General features: G+C 44.8%; 1 protein-coding gene and 1 pseudogene across 2 annotated transcripts in view; one reads left to right on the top strand and one right to left on the bottom strand.

The window, feature by feature from the left end:
* The window catches only part of DOK6 (docking protein 6), a 377,410-nt gene that overhangs the window by 209,866 nt on the left and 143,784 nt on the right, over positions 1-23,760 (top strand). For both annotated transcript variants that reach the window (XM_075532718.1, XM_075532717.1), the window contains exon 4: positions 19,819-19,938. In XM_075532718.1, coding sequence (XP_075388833.1) covers positions 19,819-19,938 — 120 coding nt within the window. The remainder of the gene's footprint in view (positions 1-19,818; positions 19,939-23,760) is intronic.
* Positions 16,506-16,626, bottom strand: LOC142428462 (small nucleolar RNA SNORA84; annotated as a pseudogene).

Raw genomic sequence — 23,760 nt, 5'->3', positions numbered from 1 at the left:
CACGTGAGATCCTCACATCTGAGGATCACTCTGGGCGTGACTTCTTCCCAGACTAATCTGTTTGCTCTTAGGGAAGCCAGAGGTACTTTCCACAGACTGCCGACACCAAAGTCCACATGCATCGATTCTTCCTGGGTTTCTCTTTTTCATTGTCCCATGTCACGAACAGATGAAGCCACTGAGAATACCGTGATTTGTTCCATCGCGTCTTAGCCTTCAAATGAACAACCTTACTTTAAAAGAGGTCCTGGGCAGCAGATTTGTTCAATGCAGCATGTCACTTCTTGACAGTGAGCAGTCACTCCATGGGAATTTATTTTTTCTTTTTAATGCTGATAACATGTCTAAAGTTTGATTCATGAAATGCTTTCAGCTTTTGAATATTTGTATTTTTCTTGACTCCATAAATATTGGGAAAATGTGATTGTCTTTAACCTTATAGATGTGTCTTTGAAGTTATAGAAACTTTTATCATTATTTGGCAATTTTCTAAAATGCCTTTGCATTCTCCTTGGTGACCTTGCAATAGAGAACATAAGCTCAGTACACACTTTATTGCAAAAAAACAGATTTGGTTCATTGGTCCTAGGAGACTCATTTGCTCGCCCAGTAGGTAGTAGAACCTCAGACAACGGGAGATTGAGTGAACTGTATAATGCACTCAATTCTTTAGGTTTTGTGGCTGATGGGCTTTGAGGATACTTTCATGTTTTAAAAGAAAGTCTCTTAATACATGTATATTCTTCTGTTTGTTCTGAATTTTACATTTGAGACCTATAAAAGTAATTATTGTGAAATTTTCAGAAGTTCTGCATTCAGACTTTTATTTTTCAAAAATAGTATCAAGAGAGTCTACTCTGCAGGGTGGGCATTCTAGTCTCTTCTAGATAAGAGCAGTGTGAAGGGCTGGATTATCTCCCCCCACCCCAAAAGTAGGCGTTGCCTTGGCCAGACGAGATTCTCAGTGGTTTGTCAGTGACGTAATATGTAATTTGGCAGGCATATAATGGTGCAATCAGCCCCCATGATGCTATCTGATGTGACGAATCTATTGTAAGGAGATATGATGGGATGTAACACCTCACAGTGGTCACAGCCCTCATCCAATGTACAGCCTCCCTGTATAGCCTGCATCATTTTTCCTAAGAAATAAAGAGAGATCAATGAGAATTAAAACAACCCGTGACTACATACCCCACCCCACCCATCACCTCCCCCAAAGAGCCAGGGGCGAAGCAGTCTCTGGAAGGAGGGATCCTGTGAGAAACTGCTCTAGGACCAAACTACAAATAATGCCAAAATACATTAAGATCTCCAAGGGTCGCTGGACTCACCGATGTTAGAGACAAGGATCTTCTCCTGGAGCCAAGAAATCCCCTGGAGCCTGTGCCCCAAATTCATTGCTGACCTCAGAGGGGTCTTGCCTGAACATAGCAGCCCCAGAAAGATGATCATCTGTGTTCTATGGACTAGGCGAACACATCTAATTGTGTGGATCCTAACAGTTGACGGATAACAGTGTGAAGAAGGGGAATTCCAGAGTACTTCATTGTGCCTACACAGAACCTGTACATATATCAAGAAACAGTTGTTTGAACTGACCACAAACACTGCATGGTTTTAAATCAGGCAAGGTATGGGACAGGGAACATCTGTTCATCATTCTTATTCAATTGTTCATTTAGCCAACAATCCTAGAACATGGAGTATATGAAGCACGTGGCCTTAAAAACTGAGGAAGACTCATTAACAACCTCTAGTATGCAGGTGACACATGCTTGCTGAGTGTAAAGGGGTCTTAAAGCACTTACTGAGGAAAGTCAAAGACAACACCCATTAGCATGAATTGCACCTCATTGTAAAGAACACAAAAAAAATCATCACTACTGGACTAATCTGCAATTTCAAGATAAATGGAGAAAGTATTGAAATTGACCCAGATTTGATTTCACTTGGATCCACAATCAGCACCATGGAAATAGCAGTCAAGTAATCAACAAAGTTAATGCCTTGGAAAATCTGATGCCAAGATCTCTTTGAAGTGTATTTTAGTTACTGTGTTTTGTAGAAGTCACTCTAAGAACTGCAGTGCATCTGACCTACACCATGATACGTTCAGTCACCACATATGCATGTGAAAGCTAGACAGTGACACAGCAAGAAGTGATGGTTTTGGCATATGGTGTGGTGAGCCTGCTTAATATGCAACGCACTTCCAGAAGAGTGAGCAAATCTGTCCTAGAAAGCATGCAGTGGGATCAGGATGGCAAGACTTGGTCTCATAAACTTTGGACTGGGAGGATCAGGTGGGACCAGTTCCTGGAGAAGGACACTGTGCTCAGTAAAGAGGGAAAGAAAGAGCAAAACTTTCACTGAGATGAACAGACCAATGGCTCCACTTGTCTCGGCGATGAGCAGGAGGACCCTGGATTGGAGTGAGGATGCCAGCTACCCAGATATCTCCTCTCAGATACCAGAGAAGACAGGACCGTAGCACCTGCCTCCAGTAAGAAAGGCAGGCCCCACTCAGAGAGCCTCCTTGTGGTTAATAAACAACGCCTGTGCCAGAAGAGCATTTCCAGCTCCCTCCGGCGGTTCTCTGGAAAGTTCTGAGCAGAAAGCAAAGCCGGAAAGGGCTCTTGAGCCTGACCTAGCTGAGTGGCAAGCCTTTCTCCATGAGAGTTGAGGGACACCAGCCTATCTAATGGTCCTCGGGGGGTCTGTATGGGATGCTGGGTGGAGTCTGCGAGCCCCAGCAGGGATTAGTGTGGGCACCTGGGGGTCAAGAAAACAAGTTCATGCCTTACGTGGAGAAAAGCTCTCCACTCTAGAAACATCTGCTCGTATGGGACCAGTCCTAGTAGGAAAGGTCACTAAGTACTCATGTGCCATGAGCTGGAATGGATCAATCTACCAGACTTCTAGGTTGAAAGAACAAAACAGGAACCTATATGACCATGGACATGGGACGAAGCCCTCGTGGGCACAGAAAACTGAAGATATTAGGAGAGCAGTGGGCACAGCACCTACTCCAGCCTGGCCTTACAGAGGGCTGTCTGACCAACTACAGGAGAAGGTTGAATGCCAGTGGCTCACAAATCAACCAGCAGAACCTGACTCTGCTGACCAACAGTGAACTTCTGCTTCCACAACGGTGACTCTGAAGGACCAAGGTAAAGACGCATCTTTTCTTGGGCCAGAATCGCTTCTGCCAGCTCTGCTTCCCGGGACAGCACAAAGCTGTCAGTCCTTCCCAACCACCATCAAAGATGGTCTCATCTTCTCTATCGCTCTATGAAACTGCCCCTTCTAAGGTGACTTTACACTCCTTGCCACCATCAATATTTACCTGGGACAGGGATCCAGGGCTCCCAGAGGTGTTCTGATCATAAAGCACCTGTCTGTGTCCCAGTCCTGAAAGATGTGGCCCATGTTCGAAAGCACAGGCCTGCTGAGGGCAGTTCAAAGCGAGCTTCTGGGTCAGAAAGGATGGCAATGGCTGAGCACGGAGTGTGTGTGTGTGTGTGTGTGTGTGTGTGTGTACACGCGCACGCACTAGTGAAGAGACTTGCCATTGTTGTAGTCAGTGGTAGTTTTCTAGGATGAGTGATAGTTGCATGTATAGATCATTCACCTTAAACAAATGGTTAGCCTGGAGGGGTACAGCCTGCCTCATGTGTCTCCTTGTCCCCTGAATCCTAGCTGATCCTTATGCGGGGTCACCCTCACAAAGGACTTTTCCTCTGCACGGCTTCCTGCTTGGCCTCCACCACATTTACCTGGCCTTTTGCGTTTCTTCTGTCACCCATTTGCCCAACAACAGCCTGTGGATCCACATGATGGAATCTGGGTTTTCTCCCAGGAAGAGGCTGAGCTATGTTGAATATGTCTCCCTTTTGAAAATGCTCCAGTCAGCTTTGCACGTGCAACACTTTCCAAAACAACATGGGCCAAGGAAGTGAGACCCTTTTATCCTTCCTTAGGTCATGTCCAAAGTGCGTGAGAGGAAGGAGAGAGAAAGCATGCTGCTTTGCATCACATGATGGGCTGCCCGCAGGCAGCTTGCATTCCCGCCCTGTTGCTGCTGTCCAACAGCCCCCAGGGCAGTGGGTGCTGGCTTGAGGCTGTAGGCCCCTACAGGCTGCCACACCGGGAGCTAGGCAGGTGCGTGCTAATTCCAGTGAAGACCCCCACATGTGACCCTCACAGCCGTGTCGGCAGAGTCTTCACCAAGTTGATGCTCAGTGATTAGTTTGCAAAGCTGGAACCAAGTCCAGCAAAGACTCCCCTAAGTGTGAAAACCTCAAGAATCACAAGCTTGAAGTCCTGCTGTGGTTTAAGAATCTGCTTCTGAGAATGGAAGGGCTGAGGCCCTAAACCGAATAGTCTGAGGGGAGGAGAGAAGGCTGTGGTCCACTCGTCGGGGGGAACCAGAGTCTGTTTTTCCTCCATTCCTTTGCTTGTTCACTGCTGCGTTATTTTAGGACAGCGTTTCAATGGCCCAGAGGTGAGTCAGTACTCTTTAAGTTTCTCTTCAGAATCATCATGAAGCCTGTCAGAACCACACCAAACACAGTTGAGCGGCCCCTCGGATTTCCCAAGCTGTGTGGGAAACGCTACAGCCCTCACAGGGGCTGATGTGGAACCTAAAAGTGCACCGAACCCAAAAGCAACATAACACAATAAAGTTAAAAAAGAAAAAAAACAATGGCAAGGTTTTCGTTTTGCTTAGATCTACCATTAACAGCAGGAGGCAAGAATTCCAAGGACACCTTGCACCGGGCAGATCTGCAAAAGGCGTGTTGGAAGGATTCAGAAACAGTCTAGAAGAGAATGTGGGAGACGTGTACACACATGCCTGATTCAGTTGGTGTGTGGATTGTGAGACGAGATGTATGAGCCCCCAATAAAATGATTTTAACAAAACAAACAGAAGTCACTTGGACTAAGGTATGCCTGTCCTAAGTCACCGTCTTTTGAACCATTTCCTGTCCAAGGGGAACGCTGGACAATGACTAAAGAAGCCTGAAACAAGAGGGAGTAGATGCTTTTGAAATATGCAGTTGGAGAAGACGATTGAAGAGCCAGAAAAGCAAACACATTAAAGTTGGCAGAATGCTGCCTAGAAGTAAAGATGCCACGATTTGGTCTCGCCTTCTCAGAACATGTGATGAGAAGGGACCAGCAAAACAGAGGGTCAGCAGAAAGAAGTCTCTTCAGAAGTTGGCTCAATGGAGTGACTACAGCAACGGGCTGAACATAACCAGTGTGAAGGTGCCACTGACCGCGCGGGTTTCGGTTCGGTTCTATTGTACAGAGGGTTTCCGTCAGTTGGGCTCGCTAGTCGGCACATAGCAGCCACAGTTGTCTCTACAGGAGCTAATTCCCAAATATTTTCAGCAGCTGTGTCATTAACCAGTTCAAACTGCCGCTCTTGGTTTAGCGGCAAGTCACTTTAACCATGGTGTCACCAGGTTTCCTTGAAGCTCAGTGGCTCTCTGTTCCTCTTTTCCTTGCTGAAAAGAACCTTCACAATTTATCTTTGGCTCCACACTCCCAGGCAGGGAAACAGACCTGCCCATTCCTTCAAATGCGTTCTGGTTCTGATGGTGGCAGAGGGGGATTCCAGGAAAGTGCCTGATGTGCTGATTGGAGGCTCTTTGCAGGTTGAAGTGCAAACCAGTATCGCAGCGGTTTGCTCCAGATGAAAGAAACAGAGAAAGAACATTTCCTTTCTCACCAAAGAGGGTGGGTCATCATCTCTCTGTTCAGTTTATAGTTGAATGACCTTTGACTGGGAACACGTCGTAATCACATGAAAAGGCTTACTGATGTCTCTTGAATGAAGTCTAAGAGTTGAAGATAAGTGCGTAGGAAAATGTGTGTGCTATCTAATGATGATGTTGGATGCGATCAAGTCAATACCAGCTGGTGGTGATGTCATGGGATAGAGTAGAACCACTTGGACTGGGGATTTTTTTTTGCCTGACCGATCTTCCCTGGAGAGACTGGTGGGTTTGAACCACTGACATGGTGGGTGATTGCTGAGTGCTTTGTGTCCCAAGTGCCCAGGGTTAACTGACAACGAGAAGATCTTGACTGAACCAGGCAGGGGATTGTTGACCAGCCAGTGGCCGATGAGCCTATATCTGGCCAGATGAGGTAGTTTATTGTACCAACCTGGCTGATAAACACATGTGGGGTTAATTGAAGGGCAGAGGGATAAATGGCTCAGTGAGCCTCGCCTTTCTAGTTCTTGGGTCTCTTTCTGATGGTTGGACCAGGGTTCAGCTGCCTTAACTGGTTTCCTGCTTTACCTGACCAAGGCTCACTTCCTGAAAGACATCCCTGAGGAGAAGCCACATGGACCTACTCCAATGGAGCCCTGGGCGCTGGAGCACCCGTGTGGAGGCCCCTGCTAGCAGTGAGATGCGTACACATTCACTGACTCGGCTTTCCTCCTGCAGTCGGCATCACTGCGTCTGTTTTGTGAGATGGAGGAGGACTTTGTGGATTGGTGTTGGACATATGGGTGAATGTTGGACTTGTGGGCTTGGGCAGCACTGGGTTGGGATGTTTTCTTGATGCGCACTTAACCTTTATATAAAACTATCTCTTATACATGAGTTTCTGTGGATTTGTTTCTCTAAAGCTCCCAGACTGACACACCAGAGCTTCTAGAAATTGATCAGAACAATCCCCTATTCCCATCAGCAGTAAAAGGGCTGTTCGTATAACTGGGAACAGTAGTAACTGTGTCACTGATGTCTGATTCTTAAGCGAAAGGTCAGATCCCTGGCCATTTCTAGATGTATGGATACATTTTGGAAGAAAAGGAGAAATCCATAAATTAGGGTCAAGAGCATGAGTGGAATCTTGCACACACAAATGAGACCTGGTTTGTCCGAGTAAGCACATCATCCCCATAGATTGGATATTATTAGAGCAGAGCAGCCAGATGGCATATTCTTGAATCCTCATCACTGCCTGGCAAGGCAATCTTTTCCGCCTTCTCTTACTGTCTGTCTACACATCCCCCCACCGGAGGAATCTGAACAAGTGCTTCTCTAAGAACGCCTGCAAGCCCCAGGCAGCCTTTAACCACCTATTACTTAAAGTATAAAAATTAGTAACATGTAATTCCATGATGGCACTTTGAGGACTGACATGCACCTGACCCCAGCACGGTTGTCTGATGCCTCTCATGGGGATGAGGGTGCCTTTGAATTAGGATGTCGGCAAGAATTCTAAAGTACCATGGGCTGCCAAAAGAATAAACAAATCTCTCTTGGATAAAGGACAGCTAGAGTGCTCATTAGACGTGAGAATGTCAGCATGTCTTGAGCACTTTGGACATCTGACCAACGAGGCCTCGTCCCTGTAAAGGACATCCTGCTTTGTAAAGTTCACTGGAAGTCCCTCTGTGCAGTGCATCAACACTGTGGCTGTAACAATGGGCTTGGCCATGGAAGAGATTGTCAGAACTGGGCAAGGTGATCCAGTGTACATGAGGTCACCGTGAAATGCAACGGACTTGACAGCACCCAAGAACCACTCCCGGAAAGGAAAAGAAATGAGTCTATGTGGATTCAGAGGAGCCCTGGTAGTATAGGGGTTCTACTTTGGACTGCTAACCAAGAGATAAGCAATTCAAAACCACCAGCTGCTTCTCGGGAGAAAGACAAGCCTTTTTACTGCCATGAAGAGTTAGAGTCTTGGAAACCCACAGTGACAGTCAGTATCAGCTGGAATCAGCATGGTGGCAGTGAGTTTATATATTTTGGGGCCAGCCAGTGATAATTCACTGTTAAAGTTCTCCTCTTTCATGTGGAAGACCTAAATTTGATTATCCGCAAGTGTACCTTACACTTGGCCATCTTTCAGGCTTGCATGCTGAGGAGTTTCTGAAGAGTTTCAAGATTTGGTGAGATTAGGAAGATAGGCCTGGTCATTTCAATCAGCACACACACACACACACACACACACACACACACCACCCCCACCACCACCACCACCCCGCCCCCCTGTCAGCTATCATTGCCAAATACACCGTGGTCAGAATATCACAGATTCTCAGTAACTGGCTTTGAAATAAATGGATTAAAATAACTAGTCAATATTCCAAACAATTAAAAAAAACCACCTTGGCTGCTCACAGTGACCCCATGGGACACAGCGGAATTGGCCACTCTGGGTTCCCAGGCTGCACACCTTTAGGAAATTAGACTGCCTGACATTTCTCTGGTGGAATCAACCTACTGACCTTTCCCTTTGCAACCCATGATTAATCCACCCTGCCACCAGGATCCTATCGCTGTCTCAATCTGAGAAATTGTGGTTTGGACACAGCAGTCATTTGGGAGCTCTGGGGTGTTGTTAGACCATGGGCTTCCATGGCCATCAGTCTCCTATCCGAACTTGTCCCTCTACATGGTTGGTGTCTTGTTTCCCATCTCAATAACCTTTTGAGAAGCACGCACTCACAGGGCTGTAAGAAAACATCACTCAGACCAGATGAAAGCTTTCGATCACCCCTCACAAGTTCAGTGCTTGGGAACTGTGTCCTTGTGAGCTGACAAAACCCTCCCCTGGTGTCTGTCAAGAATCCCTTAGAAGGGGGAGAGTTCTAAACCCTGATTGCATCTTCCCAGCACAGAAAGGCAATCATTCTGGGGAGCTATTACAAAGGCCTCTTTTATCTTGAGTACTTAAGTCTTTTAACAGCTGATTCCCATCTCCACAACACACCCAAACATGCATGCACACAGAGTACATCTGGAGTCTCAGGCACCTTGATTTCGACTTCTTTCTAAAGCGTTGCCCTTTCTTTGCTGATGTATTTTCTCCTGGAGGAAAAGCCCAGGCTGTTAGATCAGCGGTTCTCAACCTGTGGGTCATGACCCCTTTCACAGGGGCTGCCTAAGACCTTCGGAAAACCTATTTCTGCTGATCTTTGGAATGAAAACAGTGCTCCTCTATCCATCTATCCTCTATCTGTGGTGGGTCTGCCCACATGTACATGTGCCAATATACGAGTACCTGGTGTGAAAACTATTACCCATGTTACACCATGCTTCAAGATAACATTTCATTTATTTGTAATTAGAAATATTTCACAATATATAATTATTGTTTTCATAATGAATTACTATGCTTTAATTATGTTCAATTTGTAACAATGAAAACATATCCTGCATATCAGATATTTACATTAGATTCATAACAGCAAAATTTCAGTTATGAAGTAGCAACAAAAATATTTTTAGGGTTGAGGGTCACCACAGTATGAGGAACTGTATGAAGGGTGTTGTCAATCGCTGCTATTCCCCAACGTGCTGCTAAATTAAGGAAACCAAGTTCTGATGATCTGCACACACAAAAATGGGATACACACAGCTGGTGACTCTGAGTTGAGCTCTCCTCAGATTCCACACTTAGGTTTATAGGAAATAACTAGTGATTGTGTACTTGTCACATGTAGAAGCTATATAGGCTCTAAGTATAAATACCACTCTCAGGGGGAGAGGGGTAAAAAAAGCTTAATAAAACATCTCTTCTCAAACGGGCACTCTTCCCTTCCTTAATCAAGGTTTCCTTTGAATAGTGAAAAATTGGCCCTGCCACATAGAGGTATACATTGAGAGCGTGACTGTTCAGCCCTTAGACTGGAGTCCTGAAAACTTAGAAGCTGTTATTGAAGATGTGCCTCTCAGTCGCTGACTGTTCCAAAGGAAGAAAATCAGAGACGTGAGGAAAAGTCTAAAGCACTAATGGGTCCTGTGCACCACAGCCTCTGCTAGTGTGAGACCAGATGAACTACGGGGTGCCCAGTCACCACTCCCTACCACTCTGGTGTAGCGCATAGCAGAATAGCCAGGACGGAGTGAGGGGATAATGTAGAACAAAATCCTGACTATGGTTACTCTTCTAACAGAGACTGGTGGAATCCCTGAGAATATGGCCGTCAGGTCCCTTTCAAACCTGGAATGGAACCCACTTCCAGAGATCTCCTTTCAGCTGACTAATCGGCAGGTCTAAAAAGAAAACAGGAGAACTGGGAGGAATGTGCTTCTGAAGAATTGGCCATCTGGGAACAAAAGGGCAGCATTTGCCCAAAACCAAAGCTCAGAAGGCGAAACAGGAGTGGAAAGGCGAATGAATGGACAAGGGGAACCCAAGGCAGAAGTGGGAAGAGTGCTGTACTGAGTATACTGCTGCTAATGTCACAGAATAGCATGTGTAGAAATCATTGAGTGGAAATCATCTTCTCTGTAAGCTTTAGCCTAAGCAGTGAAATGTCTTATATACACAGCCCTATACAACAGAGCCCAGAACTGCCCCACAGGGTTCCCAGGGCCGTAAATTGAGCCGTGGTGGCATTAGCATGTCAAGAATCAGGATACTAACCACACGGTTTAGTGTGAGGCCGCCAGCTGCTCTGCAGGAGAAAGATGAAACATTCTGCTGTGAGGGTTTATTTTTTGTTCACTCATTTCATTTACCTCTTACTAGCAGTATAAATGGCCAACTGAAATAAATAGGACTCAGAATTGACTACATCTGTAGAAAGAGCCTAAGGAGACGCCAATACCTTCAGTCAGAATGAGGGCAGGAGCTCAAGTGGAAGCGTAAGGAATTTAAGCTCTGTGCGCCCAGAGATCATCTCACGAGTCCAGCTCCACGCTGAACAATGACCAAAGACCAGGCACATTTTGGGATGTTCCCAACTACCGTTGGAACACTTCTTTTTTATTGGGATTTTTGTGTGTGTCTTTTAAAATTTTTATTTCTCGGAGGTAATCTTTGAAACTTAAATGTTGAGCTGCAGTTTACTTTTTGTCAGCCATCTTTAAGTGAAACAGTCGATTAATTCATGAAGATTATCTGTTGGAGGTTGTGCTATTTTTAGGGGTTATTTCATCAATAGTAATAAATAATTATTCTTTAATCAATCAATAATTATTTGAATTGTCCTTCAAGAAAAAATGATTGGCATCACGTAAAGATTTAAGACCTTGAAAACCCACAAAGGGACTTCTATTCTGTTCATTAGGATTGCTATGCACAGAAATTGACTCACTGGCCCAGACGTGTGTGTGTGTGTGTGTGTGTGTGTGTGTGTGTGTGTGTGTGTGAGGTTGATTCCAAAAATGGCTACTCCCAACTTCATTTTCAATTAACTGATTGAATCTGCCCTGAATTTCTGAGTATTAACTGCAAATGGCAACTATTTCTTTTCCCACTTTTATTAGTTTCTATGTCCAAGTCTCATGCTAGGGTCTAGCTTGATAATCAAATCACATGCCAGATTCTTCAAGTATCTTGTTGGAAAGATCCAATGACAGAAACTCATTGTTGTCAAACCCATTTAGATGCATACCAACCCTATAGGAAAGACCCACCCTGCAGTTTCCAGGGCTGTGAACCTACACAGCAGCAGTCTGCCCTAGCGTTCTGCTGTGGAAAATGCTGGTGGTTTTGAATCACCAACTTTTAGCTTAGCTTCCAAGCCCACTTTAACTATCAGAGCCCCTCCAGTAACATATACCAAAACCCACTGTCACTGAGTCAATTCCAACTCATCACCACCCCAGAGAACACAGTCTAACAGCTCCAGAGCATTCCCAAGGCTGAACATCTCTACAGAAACAGTCTGCTTCCAAAAGCTGACAGTTTAGTTGGCAACTAAGTGTTTTAACCAATGCGACACAGGCCCCTCCTGTGACGTATAGGGGCCACACTAAAACCCTGAAAGAAGAGAAAGCAAGTAGAAAGAAAAGATAGCATGTCCATGCATGGGTATTGGAGGTAAGTTGAGAAGGTCATATTCAGATCAACTTTAAAGGACTAGGGGGTTTGGGTGAAGGAGCCCTGGGGGTGTAGGGGGTAGCCAGACGGGCTCCTAACTAAAAGGTCAGCAGTTTGAACACACCAGCTATTCTGGGAGAAAACTGAGACTTTCTACTCCCATAAAGGCAGATTTGGAAAATCCATAGGGAGAGCTCTACCTGGTGCATGTGGTTCATGTAAGCCAGATCAACTTGATGGCAGTGAGTTTGGGTTTTTTTGTTTTTTTTTTAGTGTGATGCTTTGTGGGAGGGAAAAGTCCGGGCCATTCTAGGAAGAGGGAATCTAACCAGGCCTTCTGTAAACAACTATTTGCTCCATCCTTTAACTTTATCATTGCTACAAATCTGACTTTAGAGCTGACCAGATCAGACCCCCACCCATCTTGAGGATGGTATGGGACCAGGCAGCAATTTCCTTGACTGTGTTTTAGGGTTGCCTCAAGTGAGGGCCAGCCCCAGGGCAGCTCAGAATAACAGAAGCCCCTTCTGTCCATGTGGCTGAAGCAATAATTCAAGTAGTAACTGGACCCTTGCCATCTGATTGCAGACAAGATGAGAGAAAAAGGTCCATGAGGTGCCCACCAGCCCAGGGAAGGAAAGTAAAACTCAATACATCAATTCCAACTCAGGGCCCCAACAGGCCAGGGTAGAACTGCTGTGGTAGATTTCTGAGACTGTAAATCTTTATGGGAGTAGGAAGCCTCACCGTTCTCCCTCAGTGCAGCTGGTGGTTTCTAACCTTGAGGTTAGCAACCCAGGGTATAACTCATTACTCCACCAGGGCATGTTCAAAATATATAACCTTATCAAACGCCTGACATTTTAATAGCACTGTAAATTTTAAAGGGTGATAAAACACATCCTTTGTAACCTTTAAGCAATATGGAGAGAGCTTTTCGTAAGGTACGTATTTAAGAAAACTGCTAATATCTATGAATACCACATGTATCACCACAACATGGTGAATCCAGACAGGAAGTAAGGACATACTGGTGTTTTTGAAGAATCATCTATGTAAACGTTTTCAGAAACAAAACAGGAGTGAGATTTTTAATTAATAGGTTTTATTTAGGGAAACGAGATTTAGAGAGAAAGGGAGATCAGAGGAGGTGAGGTGAAAGCAATTTAGGGTACTCTCCTAGAGGAAAGTTAGAGCCAGTCCTTTGTCTGAAGCTAGGGGGGGGGCGGGGGGGGAGAGAGAGAGAGAACACGCGAACGCTGATAGAGACCACAGGAGATACCATAACAACAGAAAAGGAGAGTTGAAGCAGACACATGGCTGGACTACAGTGATTATTGAAAGCTAAAACCAGTGACTAGTGTTTCCATTCAAAATTAATCTTGCCTTCTATATATGCTGCCATCTTAAATTATGCTCCCTGACTTTTTATGTTAACATATTTCCTGAAGATGGGATGAGATTTTGTTAAACTCTATTTTCAACTGTAGCTCATTTGGGGCCCTTTAACTCTCACAGCATCATCCTAAGGCCGAAATTAAGTTAAAACAAGCCCGAGTCTGAGCATTTAGTCATTGGGTATTTATTACGGATCTGCTGTGTAAAGATCTCTTTTCTGGGTCAAAGAACTGTGGAGGTGACTGGAAGACGGATGGAGGGAAATGTCATGGGAGGCCGCCACCAGTTTTGGTGTGCTTCTCTTGTCACCATCCCTGATTGCACAGGAGCAGTAGTGGCACAGAGGTCAGTGTTCAGCTGCTAACCAGGAGGTCGGTGAGCTAGAGAATGTTGTTCTTGGGAAATGTGTCCAACTAAACAAACCTCAAACTCATTCTCTTCCATCTGGCTCTGACGCGTTGTCATCTTGTGAGTGGAACTGGCGCGTGTGTTTCTAAGACTTGAAATCTTTACAGGAGTCAACAGCCTCTTCCATCTTCTAAGGAGCCACTGGTGGCCTCAAGCTGCTGGCCTTGTGGTTAGCAGTTCAATACATAATTCACTCTGCCCTCAAAGCTCTATCAGGCAGTTTTCTTCTATCCTCCAGGGTCTATGTTGAAATGGTCTCAAGGGCAGTGGTTTTGCAATTTTTTGTGTGTGGGTTATGTCTGATGATCATGTTTCGTCAAGTCATAAGCCCATTAATCACCTTTCATCGTGTATTTAATCTCTCTACCATTTGTCTTGTAATTCCCAAACAGCCTCCAATCCATGTTTCTTTTGGAAATGACTAGTGTTCTTTCACCTGACTCTGAAATACATAAGGGAGCTTCAAAAAGTGTGTGGAGAAAAAAAATAAGAATAAATGATGGAATTTTTCTGTGTGCTTTTAAAATTCCTTTATGTAATGAAATTGTTGGTAGTGAATAAGTTTAGCTGAAATAAGAATTTGATGATAACTACAAGTGCTGAGAAAAGATCTTAACACAAAAGCACTGGCTCCATGAAGAGGAAAGCATAGAAGCTCCTGTAGAACACTTCTTTGTCATCTTTACTCCATGAAGAAGTTGATTATTTCCACACTCGGTGGAGGTGGAGACAGAAGTTTGAAGGAGAAAACAGAAGACACTAAGTCTATATCTCCCCCTTTTTAAGGCACTAGATTCAGATAATTGCATTTCTATTTAATCTCCACATTTAATCATTATGGAGAGGTGAAAGATGGAAAATAATTCAGAGAAAAGCACTAATCAAATAATGATTGAACAAAACACACTAGCAATTTATTTAAAGACTTCAATATATAAAGCTTGCCTAAGCAAGAACGAATAAAAACATTGCTGTGATGATTTGAAAGGGGACTGTCAAGAACAGACAGAAAAACCCATACAGCAAAATCCAACTTATCTACAGCAAAGCTGGGAGATAAAACAGGTAGACTAAAAAAGGTGAAGACTTTTGAGATGAAGGATAAGGAACGACTTAATTGAATCAAACTCAGGAAAGTCGTGCATTGAGTGGCTGGAGCACTGCCGTTCAGTGTGTCATCTGACCACAAAGTGCCCCCAGCTTTGAACAGAACGTCATTCCCACTGCCCTGGACATGTTTCTCAGCACTGCCATCTTTTTGCCAATTTACCCAGGCTGTTCGTTCATTCTCTGTCTGTCTGTCTGTCTCTCTCTCTCTCTCTTTCTCTCTCTCTCTCTCTCTCTCTCTCTCTCTCTCTCTCTCTCTCTCTCTCTCTCTCTCTCTCTCTCTCTCTCTCTCTCTCACACACACACACACACACACACACACACACACACACACACACACACAAACACTCACACTCACTCTTTGTTTCTGAAATGGTTTACAGTGAAGGCTCTGAGGTGGCCACAGTTACCTGTGTGCATTGCCTTGGCTGCTTCTGTTTTCCAGCTCCTGCATTATTTAAATACCTGACAGTGATGTGGGGGGAAGACCTTCCTGGCCCTCACCTCTTAGAATTCTACTTGAAGAAGTCACCTCCCTCCCTTCATTCTTGCACAGAAGCCCTAGCTCCAGAGCTGTTTCCATGGTCTCATTAAAGCCCAGGATGAAAGAGTTTGCCGAAGGAATGACATATTCCTCTAAACCTCAGGCCTTTGTTGACAAAGGATAAGAGGGCTTCAAAATGTTTATGAAAAAATTGAATTAAAGATCGTGACAACTTCATGGATTTTTGAAGCCCTCGTAGACTTAAGAGAATGTTGGCACAGGGGTGCTTTGGCCTGAGTGACATTCTCTCTTTACCCAATTACAAGGTATGTGTTTGGTATCCTCATCCCCAGGTATCGTTCCGGCAGACTTTGGAGATGTTAGGTGGCTCAATATCAGATCACTTCCAGAGAGCAAATATCACAGTGCATATAACAGTGGCTGACACTACTCTGTATCGAGTGCTATTGAGTGCTCATTGGTGTGTGAAAAAGGGTTGAAACTCTTGTGAGAAAGGCCCACCTGAGAAAGTTCAAAACAAGGGAAAAAATTAATTTTAAAAAATCTGTTCACTCAGGTTTCTGTACCAACCCGCCCCCCCAAAAAAAAATGTGTTCTGATTGTCCCAGAAGCAAAATCATTCAAACCAAACCAAAGTCACTGCCCTTTTATCCGACTCAGAGACCCCAAAGGACAGGGTAGAAGTGCCCTGGGCTTCTGAGACAGGAACCCTCCAGGGGGAGCAGAAAGCCCATCTTTTTCTCTTCCGTGGCGGAGCTGGTGCTTTCAAACTGGCTAGCAGCCAGGGCCTACCCACTGCACCACCAGGGCTCCTCTCAAGTAACGTCACAGATACTTAATAAATAGGGTATTGTCAAAATGACAGGGCAACATCTGACCTCCTGGTTCTAAAAGTGAATTGACTCCAACTCAAGATCAACCCAAGGCTGATTCTTCTGAGGTGTAGTCAAAAATGTCATCATTTTCCACCTTTCATTGTCCATTCTGGTGCCAGCCATCCCTGCCAGAGCACCCTCTACCTCTCAGCTGGGTTCAGTCATCTGTAATGATCACATAGAACTCAGACAATACGCATGACTATGGGTTAAAAAACTTTTAAACTCACTACCATAAAGTCATTGTTGACCCATTGCAACCCCCTGTGGCTTTCTCAGACTGTAGCCGTTTGTGTATGTGAGTAGAAAGTTCAGTATGTCTCCTGCAGAGCTGCTGGTGGTTTTGAACCACAGCCCAATGTGTAACCATGACACCACCAATGCAAGCAGGTTTGGTTTTTTCCCCATGTACCAGTGACCAGGCTATGAAGGAACAGCCCCATGCATACATCACAGTATTGCTCTGGCCCACTGCCATTAACTGGAAAGCTGTTCTTGAACAACAGCCCCCAGCAACCACAGGGCATGCCAGCAGGTTATAATTAAGGCTGCAGTTCATGGGGTCAGGAGCACCCCTCTCTGGTCCATGTCCTTTTACCCACAGGGCCCCTTGGCTTCTTCTCTGCTCTGGCAGTGTTATGAACTTCCTTTAGCCCTACTGACAGATACCCAAAGGGCACCCCACTCTGCCATATGACTCAGTTCTAAGGTATTGGGTTCTAGTCCTCTGGGTCAGCAAGCTTAGCTCCCCCAATTAAGTCCCTAGAGACACCCCATTCCACAAGTGAGCCTTCTTCCCAGAGACAGCCTGACGGGTCTTATGGGTGGGGAAGCCCACGGCTCTGCCCTGGCCTCTTGGTTCGGCTGCTTCTGCTCCTTTTCTTCTGTTCTGGAATCCCAGCTCCGGGTCCTGGACTGAGGTGATTCAGTACCTAGGGGTCTTGGGGTTCAACAGGAGTGCTCCTTTCCTGCCTTCTCTTTCTTGATGGTTGTGAGATTCCCCCCAACCCTGCTTCTGAAATGCTTCATTTTAAACCTACTGGGGTGGCAAACGCCCAATCCCATCATTAGCTCTCTCTCTCTACCTTATTTGGTGGGAGTTAGACGATGGCTACAAGAGCCATACCAAGAACATCGCCACATCGCAGAGGTCGATCGGCTTAGCCTTTACTAGTGTTTTGTCTTTGAGTGTCAGAAAAGCTTCCAAAAGTTTGATAATTTTCCCAAAACTCAAAGCTCTATTAAAAAAACACAACTTATAAATGTGCTTCTGTAAATGATTGTGGAAGTTTTCAATGACATCGAATATTCTCTCAGTGGGGGGCACATGGTTACCTTAAGATACCTGTGAATCTTTAGCCTATGTGAATGATCCCATGGGACTTCACAAAGTTTGGGGGGAAATTATATATTAATTCCACTATTCCATGAACATTTTAAAGTCCCCTTTGTATGGGTGCTTTGTCGTTGGCATACAGGGTCCGTAGCTGGACTGGCAAGGTCGGTGAATATTGAATCAGCTGTATCTGACAGGCACATCAGTTTGGGTTTGGGTTTAGCTTTTTAACTATTTTATTGTGAGTCGGTGAATGTTTACAGAGCAGAGGTTCCGTCGAACACTGGGTGCTCCTGCTTCAGCTCCTCCATTGCAGGCTCCTTAATGTATCACCGTAGATCCCAATTTGACTCAGTGGGCTTTTCGTTTCCATTCCAAATTCTCGCCTACCCTCTGAACTTGGTCCTTCATAAGTGGGTGACCATTCTAAGCTGAGGATGATTTGAGTTCCAAACCTCTGTAAGGTGACTAAGGGCCATCATTATGCAGGTCTCATCTCTATGTGGCCAGTAATCCTGGTCTCCTTTAGTGACAGGCATGTTATAACTGGGCAGTGTAAAATTCTGGGATTTACTTCAAAGTTGCTGTAGGGAATCAGAGTTGGAGAACAGAAAGTCTGTAAAACACTGAGCTCCCCTATGCTGCTGTCTACTGAAGGAATGGCCAAGAGGCCAACTTCAGGCTCACAAGAAATAGACTTGACTCCCCAGCAAAATCAATGTTTGAGCCAAGTTGAGAGGTGTCTTTTAAGTATGCAAATGAGGTCTCCAGTGAAGAAAATGCTTTTCCTGGATGAGCATTGGAACATCGGTTTTAAGTGGAATGATACCTTATACCTGACTTGAGGTTCCTTTATAGTCTTTTATGGTCTTGATAAACCTTTAAATAAAAACAAAAAGTGGTAAATCTGGCTTGACATCTCATTGATCACACCTTGTTTGATGCTAAGTTGGGGTGACTAAGCTGTGGGAGTAAACATTGCCTGGGTTTGATGGTGGTGGACTGTTGTACAGAGTGGTTGGTATTTAGATCCCTTGAGTCGAGAAAACCTGCCACAGCTGACTTTTCATAAGAACTTGAAATGTCAAGGCAGAGGTTGGCATGTCATCCAGAGAGCAACATGGGAGTTGAAGGAAATCTATACTAAACTGTTTGTGTGCAAATCCATGCTACCTTGGAAAGGTAGGTGGGCAGGTGGAAAAGGAAAGCCCTTACAATTTTCTTTTACTTTCAGTTTTGATTAATAATTTTATTGGTGGGGCTCTTAAAAATATAACACTCCATTCAATTGTGTTAAGCACACTTGTCCATATGTTGCCATCAACACTTCCAATTTCTGAGCAGTGATCTGGGGACTTGTCTCAAAATAGCCAGCCATATCCTTATTTGATATCTCTGTATATTCAAAATAGACCAATGATTTGTCAAGGAATGCAATTCAAATCTTATCTTTATATGTTTATATGATTCTCAGATTACTTAAGGTCTTCAAAGGTTTTAGATACTACAAAATTTGTTATCAATGTAAGACACTCAAGTGCTTTACACAAGGAGGGACACTCTTGGATATAAAGAAGTTGGGGAGTGGCAATAGGCAAAAAAAAATGAATGATCTCATCAACATCTTAGATATATCAGTTTCCCAAGAGGGTCATTTTGAGTATTCTACCCAGAAGTTCTTCAAAATATAAGTACAGCACATTATGTTTATCAAGGAAAAGCGAGCCGATTCCCATGCCGCACTTATGTTCAATTACAATTCAGAATGACTTGGGAATCCGGCTTTCAACCTCATGTATCTTTTCTTTCTGTTGGGTAATCATTCACTTAATCATATCTGGCATTATTGCACTATTATCTTTGTAATCTAGTTTTTTCTATGTAATTGTATTTCAAAATATAAATCAATCTAAAATATGCTGCAAGTCACTATTAAAGTCAGCCCTGAGTCATAGAGACTCCACTTGGATCGGAATAGAACTGGGCTCTGTTGGGTCTGGTTTAGTCTCACCCACCCTTTCCAAATTGCCCCTCTCCCATTAATACAAACTCACAGCCTTCTAAACTTCCCAATTGTCTTAGTCAATTAGATCAGTGTTTTGGATTTTCAGGGCTGTGGCCTGACATTTGGACTGTCCATGGGAACCTGGAATATCTGAAACAGATAATACTAAACGTTCTAGGAATATTGTTTTCAAATAAAGTCCATTAAAAGGACTTGTTAAAAAGAATGCCAGTCGATGGGGCTGGGGGACCTGGATACTCTCCTTTTATTTTTGCTGAATGTAGTTCTTCTTCCCAAGATAGAATTTAACTTTAATGGGTGTCTTCCCTGGGATGTGGGACTTGGCCTGACCTTGGGCATGTGTGATTCCTTTCAGAGCTGGAGGCTGAGGAGTGGTGCAAACACCTCTGCATGGAGTGTCTGGGGACCCGGTTAAACGACATCAGCCTGGGCGAGCCCGACCTGCTGGCAGCGGGAGTGCAGCGTGAGCAGAACGGTGAGTGTGAGCTGGCGAGCACCATCTCTGATGACATTTTTTATTGTGGCGCTTCAAGGCTGAACCCCAGGGCCCTAATAGGATTTCAGGCGAATTTTGGTGTTTCTTTTCAAGAATAGAGGTTGATCAATTTGGGTTATTAAATTATTTCGGCACTTTGGGACATAAATTATCCACCAACTTTTTCAGCTCCTGGGAAACCCTTATCCCAGTTGCAGTGCATGCTGCCACCTGGTGGGGGCCTTTATAATTCCATGAATCTGAAGAATACAGCAATCAACTTTATTCAAGTTTACCTGGGGGCATAGGTGTCCCACATAATTGTTTTAAAACCCATGTTACCTCGAAAACATGTTTCAGCCTTCATTGAAGCATGCCCACTATTACTGAAAATACATTTTATGAAAAAATAATAATAAAGTAACGTGGTCATTATTTTCTGACAAGTTTAAGGGTTGTCTCCAAGATAATGTAAAACCAGTGAAATGCAAAGGAGAAATCCAATTCTCCTGTCTTCACTGCCAAGAAGTGGACTTGCTGTACAGAAAATGTGGAATGCTGTATACCTACATTCTTCTTTGAGAATTATGACAGATTTAGAATCTATATCAACCTTAGGCTTGCTTCTTCGGGGAAGAGTTATGGTACCGGAAACCTAGACAAGTGCAGTTTGCAGATTGCTGTAAGCTGGAGTCAGCTCAATGGCAGTGAATGAGTGTCGCATTGTTCTCTGAGGCTGCCGGTGAATTCTTGGGGCATTTGGTTGATTGCACAAGTAGGGAAGCCGCGCGAGTGGAACCTCAGAATATCCAGTTGAGTTTATGCTCTACTATTCTTTGTCTCATTCACAGATATGTCAGCAGTCTAGTAACCATTTGTGCTCCATCTTCTCTACTTGCCCACCTGTCATAATGAAATGGGACCGCTGCCTTTATTACTATGTGTCATTATCAGTGGATGATGCGCTCAGTTTTCTCCATCTTATTTTAACCTTTTGCACCACTTCTGGATAATTTAGTGATGCAAACAGTGGACCATTTCAGTGTTCCTATTGTAATGGCAGTGTTTGCTTATGGGGTGATTGGTGCTGAGATGAATTGTTTTAAAAATGGAATTCTGGAATCAATCCATGCATGACAAATTAGCACGGGGCAGAGTACTTGATGATGATGATAGTGTTGTGATGAACAAAGCTGCGGTCACTGGTCCTCTAGGTCTCAGAGGACATTACAATGCACTTTTGTTTGCTGCTAAGGAGAGAAAAACACCAAGGTGTGTACTGCCCGTGTACGGGGGACATCAGTACATAGAAAAATTGCCCAGGCTCATCGTTTCCAGAAAGTCGTGAGCACTCCAGTGTCTCTGTTTCCAGGCCCACACACTCCCGGGATTTCCATCCAGTGATTTGTATTCTGAGAGGTGCTCTGGGAATGGACATCCTGTCACTCTGTGAGAAGCATTTGTCAGATGCTGCACCCAGGCAGAGGGTTGGCGGCCTAGGCTCCTGGGCTCGGACCTTCCATTTTAAAGACTTGTCATCTCATGAGGTTCCCATCCAAATGGATCAAGCACTCGCTGGCCTTGTGAAAATGGGGATACTTTGATGATGTCTGAGTCATGCGCCTAGGATGTAAGGGGACATTCTGAATACAGGTTTGTTAGGAAAGGACCCATACAGATGCTACTCTTATCAAAACTCAAATTTAAAATAAGTTAAAATTAATTCTTTCATACATTTTAAAAGACTGGAATTTTATCGTCAAATGCTATCATTGTTTTAGTTAGATGTTCTCTATCACTCCACACATGCAGAAGGATCTATCGCTATGTTTAGCATAGCTAAAAGATGTGTGTAGCAAATTGCAGAGGAATTGTTTAGCAGAGGAAGGTCACAGAGGTAACCCTTGGAGATAATGCGGGTTTGGTTTCAGACGGGCCCATTGAAGAGAGTCGTGTGCTTGTCTCTCCTCTTCTTTTCCTTCCAGTTTCCTAGTGCATACAAATTCACTGCCGTCCACTTGATTCTCACACATGACCTGTAGGACAGGGTGGAGCTGGCCCTGTGAGCTTCCAAGTCTGTAATCTTCATGGTCATGGAAACCCTCCTCTTTCTACCTTGGAGCAGCTGGGGGTTTCCAACTGCTGCCCTTGTGGGTAACAGCACCGATCCACACTACTCCCTCAGCTCTCCATTCCTGCTAGACTAGACTGAGGAGCCATGACCTTAAACAGCCAGAGACATTGTTACCATGTTGACAAAAAATTCTTTTACAATTTACTTTAGTGCTGTTACACTAATATGAGGCTATTGGATGTCAAAATGTATCTAATATGAAGTGTTCGGGCAATTTAATTTATCCTATTCTAGTCTGGAAGCCCTGGTGGCTAGTGGTTATGCACTAGGAGACTGGCCACAAGGGGTCAGCAATTCGAAACCACCAGCCTCTCCGTGGGAGAAATCCAGGCTCTGTCCTGTGTCACTGTCTTGGAAGCCCACAGGAGCTGCCCTACCCTGACCTGTAAGGTCACCGTGCATCAGAATCCACTCGATGGCAGTGAGGTTTTTTAATCACAACACAGAAAAGTTATGTTGCAGTTTTGAGAAAGTGTGAAATATTGTAAGAAGGGTCAACATGTGACACAAAGGCAGGAAGTGTTGGATCATTGGTGCCAACAGACTCACTCAAGCGTGGCTGCTTCAAACTTTCAATCTGTAAGGAGCTCAGTGTCTGCAGAGTGCAAGAAAGTAGCAGGCTCAGATGAACAGGCCATGTAGTTGGGGATCAGGAGCAGGCATCACCTGTGTGTGGTTCACATTCCTAAGTGCTCAGTACTTTGTAAGGAATGCCCAGCCTTGCCATCAAGTTGTTAGGGGATGTGGAGTCAACCCCGGCTCGTGGTGAGTCTGTTTGAGAGAGCCACTGCGGCCCCTGAGGTTTTTTAGCCTTCACCTTGGCTGAGGAAGCATGTACCGCCAGGCCCTCTCTTACATGAGACTGCTGAGTGTGTTCAGATGAACAATGAGTGCAAGCTGTTTGGCCACCTTGGGGCTTCCCATGCTGATGAAGCGCCATGGAAGTTTAGGATTTGAAGGGAGCGTTTCAGATGAGAGGATCTCATTTCTCTGAGGATCACTGTCCACCCACGTGAACTGTCTCTCGTCACCCAGGTCACTGGTAGCTGTTGCCTCGGAGCCTCTCAAAGTGCATGTCTTTCCTGGACACCTCCTGTTCAAGTGCCGCTAACAGCCCTCCTGCTCTTCCACGGCCAACGCTAGCTCAAGCGTTCTGAAAGAGGCATTTGTACTAACTGTAAAATGATGGGAGGAAGGGTGGGGGCCAGAGCCAGTCTGACTTCAGGGAAAGGGGGGAAATGAGAATGAAGGTCATATTAGGTACTGTAAGAGGGAAGTCAGACATATGTTCCAGCCAATCCAGGACTCCTGGCGCCAGCTGTCCCTCCCACGGCAATTCTGTGCTTTGCTTCTTCCGAGGCAGCGAATCCACTGCAGTGATGGCACAGGACTCACAGACCAAAGTTACACCCAGTCGTTTATTAAGAAGGCAGGATCAGGAAGCATGGAGACAAAGTCTTCTTACTTCGAGACAGGGCGGTTCTCTCAGCTCCTCTCGGCTCCCTGAGGACAGGCCCCTCTGAACCCTGCCACCTGTCTTCAGGGACTCTGCCATGGGGTCCCTTCCAGGCCTATTACTCTCTTCAGTGTCCCAACCCATTGACAGCATGGCGGCTCTTCCCAGAAACTCCCCATCTCCTCTTTCTCTATTTCCTCTCTCAGATTTTCTTCCAGCTGCTGCTTGCTGC

The sequence above is a fragment of the Tenrec ecaudatus genome, chromosome 15 (assembly GCF_050624435.1).
Source record: "Tenrec ecaudatus isolate mTenEca1 chromosome 15, mTenEca1.hap1, whole genome shotgun sequence".
In the NCBI taxonomy this organism is placed as follows: Eukaryota; Metazoa; Chordata; class Mammalia; order Afrosoricida; family Tenrecidae; genus Tenrec; species Tenrec ecaudatus.
This window is presented reverse-complemented; position numbering and strand designations above follow the sequence as displayed.